This window comes from Rutilus rutilus, assembly GCF_951802725.1.
Source record: "Rutilus rutilus genome assembly, chromosome: 13".
NCBI classification, from domain to species: Eukaryota; Metazoa; Chordata; class Actinopteri; order Cypriniformes; family Leuciscidae; genus Rutilus; species Rutilus rutilus.
This window is the reverse complement of record NC_140218.1, coordinates 12,278,671-12,286,713: the sequence shown is the minus strand read 5'-3', so window position 1 is coordinate 12,286,713 and position 8,043 is coordinate 12,278,671. Positions and strand designations below refer to the sequence as shown.

Sequence of the window (8,043 nt, the reverse complement as noted above, 5' to 3'; positions counted from 1 at the left end):
GCACTTAAAAGACACGATGCAAGAGGGAAAGTAGGATCACGAAAGAAGGCAATGAAAGTAGGAAGGAATAAGGAAAGAGAAGGAAAAGAAATTAAGGTAGAAAAAGAATGAAGGAAGTAGTGAGGGAAGAAGGAAGAGAGAGGAAGAAGGGAAGAAAAAAATTAAGAAAGGGAATGAAGGAACAGGATATGAAGGAAGAAGAAAGGAAATAAAGCAGAAAATAAGGGGGGAAAGAAGCAACAGAGAGGAGTAAAAAGGAATGAAGGGAAAGCAGAAAACGAAGGAATACGGAAACAATATGATGAAAATGAAGGAGGAAAGAAAAAGAAGAAAAGGGAAACAAGAAAAGGAAGGGGGAAAGGAAAGGAAGAAAGAAGGAAAGGAAGGAAGAGAGTACATGAATGAAGAAAGGGAGGGAAGGAAGAAGGAAGGAAAAAACAGATATTAAGGAAAATAGGAAGCAATGCAGAAAGGAGGAATGAGGAAAACAAGAAAATAATGGAAATGAAGAGAATGAAGGAAGGAAACAAATGAAATGAAGGGGAGAGGAAGGAGGAAGCACAGGAAAGAAAGAAATGAAGAAAGATGAGAAAGAATGAAATAAAGAAAAAAGGAATGGAATAAGGAAGGAAGAGGCTGTGTGTGAAGTAAGAGCTGTGATCTGCACTGAATGCAGAGTGAGAGTGGAGCTGGACAGAGGAACTGGTTCATTGAGATCTGGATTCTCCAGGGGTTCGGCCAGCAAAGCCTCCAACTCCATTTATGTATGTGATATTTTATTACCCGAGTCAGGCCACACTCACACTCTCACTTTAATTAGACCCGTACAATCAGTCCATCTCCAGCGGATGAAGAAATCACAGCAGCTGCACACTCGCTTGTTCTGGGCCAATCAGCACAGGTCTGCCGTGGAGTGACTGTTTACTCTATCATCATGCTATTAGAGCGAGTCATAATTATACTTATTGCAGAACACACCATGCATGTATAGAACAAATCATGCAGGTCTGATTAAATATGATATCCTCTCTAAATAACTACAGAAATATCTCGTGCAAATATGAGCGTCGCAGCGTTTTAATGCTCAGTGTGGCTTTTTGTATACACTAAAATATAAAATACCTTATTCCTTACCAGAGTCCAACTAATGCGTTCTTTAATGCCCTGCCGAAAATCAATACAACATATGAATAACTTATTCATCTCTGATACTGAACATCCTAAATTCTACTAAATTAAAGGCATTCATTTCTCTTTGTAAGACTTAAAAGAGTTAGTTAGCATGTAACTGTCAATGAGGAATTAGAGAAGCACTGTCATTCAGAGCTTTAGCTCAGTGGTTACATTACTGGGGGGGGTCGCAAGTTCCAACATTTAGCTTTAAACCTGTAGAAACGCAAAAATAAAATAAAACAAATGCTCTATTTTAGTACTCAAATTGATTGTTTTCTAATTTGGATTCAAATCTATAAACTGCATAGGATCAAATCATCTGCAATAACAATTCTGCAATTGTATTTACAATAAAATGTAAATTTACATATAATTACTATTAGCATTAAAAAAAATGTTTTTTAAAATGTATCCCACTATTTCACAATTCAAATCATTTGAAATACACACTACTACCATTCAAAAGTTTTTTTTATGTTTTTAAAATAAGTCCCGTACGGTTGAGCTTCTGTTTATGTTCGCTGATCAATATTTATATGTGAATTTTTATGTAAATTAAATCTGTTTATCGTATAAAGCGATCAAGTCTCTTCAGAAAATTTGGACTAAACTGCTCAATTCATATGGATTAGTTTTACGATCTCTTTATGAACTTTTTGAAGCGTTAAAGTGGTAGTTGCGTAGGCTGTCAATGGAGGGACAGAAAGCTCTCAGATTTCATCAAAAAGAACTTAATTTGTGTTCAGAAGATGAACAAAGTCTTGGAGGTTTGGAATGGCCCAGAATTTTTGGGTGAACCAACTCTTTAAATATAGAAAAAAAAGTTAATAAATGACCTTGGGTTTACTACTCTACTACATCATTTAGCTGACACTTATCCAAAGCAACTCACAGTACACTTATTACACTATCCATAACCTGAGGATAAATGTCTGTCTGTTTCAAGGACACTATGTGTATGTATGTACTGAAACGTGAAGGATTAGAACCTGCAACCTTCCCATTACCAGCTCAAAACTTTAACCACTATGCTAGGTCTATTCAGTCGTGCCAATAATAAGCATCCACTGAAAAAAATGAAACTGAAAGAAACCATGTAAATGTTTTGCTTTTTTTTATTATTATCATTATTTTTACATCAGTGCCTCAAAACCACCTGCATGCAATAGCTCAGATGATACACTAAACATAACAACATGTGAAATGCAACAAACATCAGCAGAGTAAACAGGGCAAGAACTTGTTTTATAGAGTAGAAATGTCATATCCTGTTGGAGACTGAGAGTCTGTGAGGTCAAGTCCACATGCTTGAGGTTTCAGCTCTCTTCTGCCTCTAGATTGATGTTGTTTCCAAACTTGGCATATAATTGAATCTTCAGATCTCCAAGGACCACCTGTATGGACGACACGCGACCCTCCAGAGCTTTGATCTCATCCTGCAGAGCTTCCTGTGGACACCACAATATCAGTATGGAAATGTTGAGCGCTAAAAACAGGATTCAAACTGAACACACAAAAATATCTTCTAACATCTCTGAAAAATATATCTAGTCAGTTGGTGTTTTTATTTTAAATCATCGGTTCTCCAACAACATCAAGATTTTCTACCAATTTTAGGTTGTTTTGTACTCGATTTGCTGCAAGTGTGCAAGAGAAACCAGCTAGATAATATGAAAATAATCAAAATAAAGCATAATACAGTAGACCTAAGTATTTACATTCTCCTGCAAGAACCTGAGGTTAAGGCTCAATCCCAATTCACCCCTTGGCCCTACCCCTCCGTTTTGCGCGTTCCCGTGAAGGGGTAGGGTTGTAGGGTAGGGGTAGGGGTAGGGTAAGGGCCAGATAGCCCTTGAAACCCAAACGAAGGGGTATGAGAGATGTACCTGCATACACCGGCTACAGAGACAACATGGCTGCCAATAATCATTTTCTTTATGTCACATTCAATCTTGTGTTCATATTTACGGTCATGTTCTTCAAAGAAACGGTTGCAAAAAAATCGCTAAAGTTCGTTAACAATATGACGCGTGTAAAAAGCAAAAGTTTGAAGCGAAGTGGACGCGCGAATGAGGCGAATTCGCATCCACCGCGCCGCGCTAAACGCCTCAATCGCGCCGCAAGACCTCCAGACACGCGTAAACGCGTCTTTACATTGACTTAACATCGAAAGCACTCGCACCAGACGCTCTATTCGCGTTTGGTGTGAACGCAGCATGAGGCGTCGAAGATATCGTCATCTCCGTTGTTTTCTGCGAACTTCAGAAGAAAAATGCAACAAAAAAAATAGCTGTAACTCACGCAATTGAGATGACTACAGCTGACGACGGTATCTTGGAAGTTTGTGATAAACATTGGCGCATCTCCTGTGACGTAGGCGCTAGCGACGACGTGTAACGGTGTAGTAGTGGTGTCCCATTTCTTAGGGAATATTTTCACCCCTACGCCTTGCCACTCTGTTTCAAGGGGCAAGGGTTAGGGGTAGGCGAAGGGTTAGGGGTAGGCGAAGGGGTATAAAATAGAATTGGGATTGAGCCTAAGTCTTGATTCAAAGACAATGCTTGTAGTTCATGGAATCGACTCTCATGAGATTTGAACCTATAACCTTTCTACACCAGATCTTTATTCACTATAGGCTACAACACCTCAAGTTTTACAGTCTATGGACTCTGTGGGATACGTATAACACACACGGCTTGAGTAAAGGCTCATGGTTTGGTATGGGTCATGTCACCTTTGCTGCCTCCAGCATTTCCTGCGTCTCTTCTTGAGAGTGACTGATGAACACGTCTCCGATCTGATACGGGATCAGCATTGCATCGTCCTCACACATCATGAGGTCTTCACTGGCATCCTCTAAATTCTGTAAGGATTTCTACAAAAAAGGAAAAAAGATCAGCATATACCTGAAAAAAATGCAGTCTAAAATGTATAAGAATTAATGCCGTCAAATTGATTAATTGAGTTTGTGTTTACATAGTATGTTTGTGTATATTATTATATTTATACATATTATATAGATGTGTGTGTGCACTGTGCATGTCTGTGTATATATACATACACTCACACACACGTATACATATATGCAGGGCTTGACATTAACACCCGCCAACCCGCCAAATGCGGGTGGATTTTGCTCGTGGCGGGTAACGCAGTCACTCCAACTAGCCACTTTGGCGGGTTGAATAATTGTAGTCTTTTCAAAAGGCATCTGAAATAAGTGTGACACTACGACACTACAAATCCCATAGGGCTGTCAACGAATATTCTAAATTCGAATATATATTCGAATAGTTTTAAAAAACAGAATTTCGAAGGTGAGAATTAATATTCGAATGTGGAAAAACGCCCGCGGTAGCAGAGGCGTGGCTGTCTGCTTTGCGAGTGGGCGCGCTGCCTGAGGGATCATTTTATTTAACGTTAAACAGAAACATTTCTGAAGTGTAGGCTACTACTGACTGAATAGATATTGCATGAATAAGGTAGATACAGCAGTTTCATGCACTGCAGGCTTCCACTGGTTTGATTATTTACAGTTTCATGTCAAGGAAAAGTTCCATGTTTACCACAGCACAGCTCGCTCGGAGCGTTCAATGTCGGTTCTATATACTGTAAAACTTCAATTAATGTTAATAATATTTGTTTCAATCACTGAATGAAGCATGCTATATAAGAGTCGCGACCTTAAATTCCTTGCACAAAACTCTTGATCAGCACTCAACATTTGCTTATTGTTGTTGTTCATTTAAACTGCACAGAGCGCGTGACGCCTCATTCATGCCGCAAGACCTCCAGACACGCGTAAACGCGTCTTTACACTCGCGCCATACGCTCTATTCGCGTTTGGTGTGAACGCAGCTTGAGGGAGGGCGAGAGAGAGAAAGAGTGCCTGCGAGTGAGCGAGCGAGAGTGAGTGAGGTCTGCGGTCTTGGCCATTAGTTGATTTACTTGTTTTCGTGTAGGTAATACGTTGTCAAATATGTTTAAACTTAAATAAACTACCTATACAAGTAGTTACCGGTATGTCTCTTTGTATTAATTGTCCTGTTATTGACGTAATGCGCGTCATTGACAAAATGTGCAACCAGATGTTCGAATAGTTCGAAGATAAGCTATGTGGTTTTTTTTAGAGGGAATAGTCGAAGGTCATTTTTGAGCAATTTTGACAGCCCTAATGAGTATTGTCGCTAGTGACCGACAACAAAGAATCGAAGAGACAGCTAGCTGCCCTGCTGGAGTTATGTCGTATGCCGGTGGAGCAATGTGGCAACATATAATACATAATACATGGTTTTATTTAAAAAAAGGAGCTTTACACACAACCTTATCAGAGCTAATGATAATGACCTGTATTGTTATATATTTATGTAGTCTTGATTTGGGTGGATGTAACAATGGTTTTACATTTAAAAGGGTTGTAAATCTAGTTCAAGTAAATTTTAGCACGCCATAGTCCACTTTTATCAGGTAATTTCACAACAACAAAAATGTGGCTAGTAAAAATGCTGTGTGGCTAGTAACTTTGGAAAACCACTAGCCACATTGGCTAGTGAGGAAAAAAGTTAATGTCAAGCCCTGCATATATGTGTGTATGTACAGTATATATACACAGACATATATACATACGTTAGATGCGATAAATCAATTTAGCAGCACTAATCAAAATCAAAAAGTCCATTTACCTTTTTGGCCTCGATTTCATCTTTTAATTCAGACATCCGATTTGTATTTCTGGCAAACTTGTTTATCTTTTGCTGGTCTTCAAATGTTACATTGACATCTTCAGCTGCCTGTTATGATTCAAGCCATATTTGTAATTAAAACTGTGTATTATTAATCACATTTAATTCCACTATAAACAAAACCGTTTGCTCTGTATATTAAAATATAATTATAAAAAGCATTTAAAAAATAATGTCATGCAATAATTTTCTTCCTATGCTTTATCTGTAAACACATGACGTGACATTTTTACAACATTTAATAATGACATTACACTTGATGTAAAATATATAATGTAAAAAGCAGTCGGCAATTAATTCCATTAAGGAATATCTATATTTTCAAATAAAGACCAAGATAATAAAGCATAAAGCTGTAACTTTAGCATACAGTGTCATGAGCAGATATTGACTTTATGACCCAAAGAATAGCATAAGAGCTAAAAGAACTGTTTACAGCAGAACGATGAACGTAAACTTAAATAAGAATCAACGTCAATGCCAGACAGTCATGAATAATGTGACGTTAGCCATTTAGCAGATGAAAATAGATACTCTCCAGCGTCCCACAACTAACTGTTTCGTGTACTGTTTTAGATATGTCTGCATCACTAACACGTCGTGAATCTAAACAGAAAGCAGTTTATGTGAACACATACCACTCCTTTCTTCATGGTGGCTGCCATCTTTGAACCGGAAGCGGACTGCGTGCACGCGCGTGGACCGCGGCGGATGAATGGAGCACGTGGGTATTCATGAATTCATTGCGTGCGCGGTGATTCTGTTGCCGTTTCAAAAAATGTGGTACTTTTGATAGAGGGAGCATGAAATATAATGTTTGACTGTAATAACTGACTTAAACGAGATGCAAAACTCACTGAGTTTTCTTTAAATCACCCGTTGTTACTTTGTGGGTAGGATTTTCAGAACTCGACTTACGACATTTTAGACAGTAGGACAGTTTTATGGCCCAAGTTTTTTTTGTTGTTGTTTTTTTTTTTTGTTTTTTTTTTATGAACCTTTTATCCACCTTTGTTGGCCCTGTAGATTTAGCCATATCCAAGAACCAGAAAAAAATCCATCATAAAAATATGAAAATGCCTATCACAATTTTTTTTAAAGTTTAATAACCTATCAAAGAGTTTTTTACTGTGTGAAAATGATCTTCCCTCAGTGTTTCAGAACTGATAACTCAAATTACAGCTGTTATTTCCATCCCAACCAACAGTTTTGCCCTAAAGACTTTAATCAAACATTGCTGTTGGCCTATAGGCTAGTTGTTTACTTTCTAAAAATCCACAGGGCCAAAGTAGGGCTAAAGAAACATTTATACTTACATTCAGCTTGACCATTCTCATAAGAATCCAAACTGACTTGTCTAGATTATTTTGAAATCTGTCTTTGTTGTGCTTATTTTTATGTTTTAAAATGGACGACTATTTACTTATGTATTTTGGGATTTCCTATATGCTTTCACCTGATGCATTTTCCGAAACAATTCAATCTTTACATTGCTAATGTAAAGCGTTGTGTTTTGAAGAAATGATGACAAAATTTTTTATTTTTGGGTGAACTGTCTCTTTCAGATTCAGGATATGGTCGAGCGTCCAATGTTTCAATGGTAACCAAGTAAAACAGTCAAGCTGTGTTGAATATTTAGTTAACATAATGACACAACCTGACTGAACAAACTCACTGTGGTTGCTGCTTCTTGAAACTCCTTGAACATCCTTTTTGTAAACAGTGTTACGCCCAAAGACAAATATTGAGATAATATACAACCCCCCCCCCCCCCCCCCCCCCTTTCTTTCCCAACCTTACTATCATTACTATTCGTTTATGATTCTTTTTAATAGCTATAATGAGAGTATCAATGACCACCAAAGTATAATTCGATGAAAACTATGATAAATCCATTGCATTCTGTGCAACCTTTTTCCCTGTTTGCATGTCGCAAGAATTCATTTCATGGTGTCAGATCAAGTGCACAGTGACCACAAAGGAATTCGCTTTTCGCCCCCGGTGTGTACATTTACAATGTGACTCTGTATCCATGAACGGCGCTTACATGACAAAATCTCTCTCTCTCTGCGGATCTACTCCTTTGTTCGTTGTCATGCTTTCTGATGAATAGGAAAACACAGTGCAC

The 8,043-nt window shown here is 38.1% G+C and overlaps 1 protein-coding gene across 1 annotated transcript; it reads right to left on the bottom strand.

Moving 5' to 3' along the window:
• Positions 1 to 2,308: 2,308 nt before the first annotated feature.
• pfdn4 (prefoldin subunit 4) lies at positions 2,309 to 6,639 on the bottom strand. The gene is made up of 4 exons (XM_084427256.1): positions 6,554 to 6,639; positions 5,856 to 5,963; positions 3,908 to 4,048; positions 2,309 to 2,621 (listed from the first exon to the last, which is right to left on the bottom strand). The coding sequence occupies exons 1-4, from the start codon at positions 6,578 to 6,580 to the stop codon at positions 2,490 to 2,492; spliced, it is 408 nt and encodes a 135-aa protein (XP_084283382.1). The 5' UTR covers positions 6,581 to 6,639; the 3' UTR covers positions 2,309 to 2,489.
• Positions 6,640 to 8,043: the final 1,404 nt, after the last annotated feature.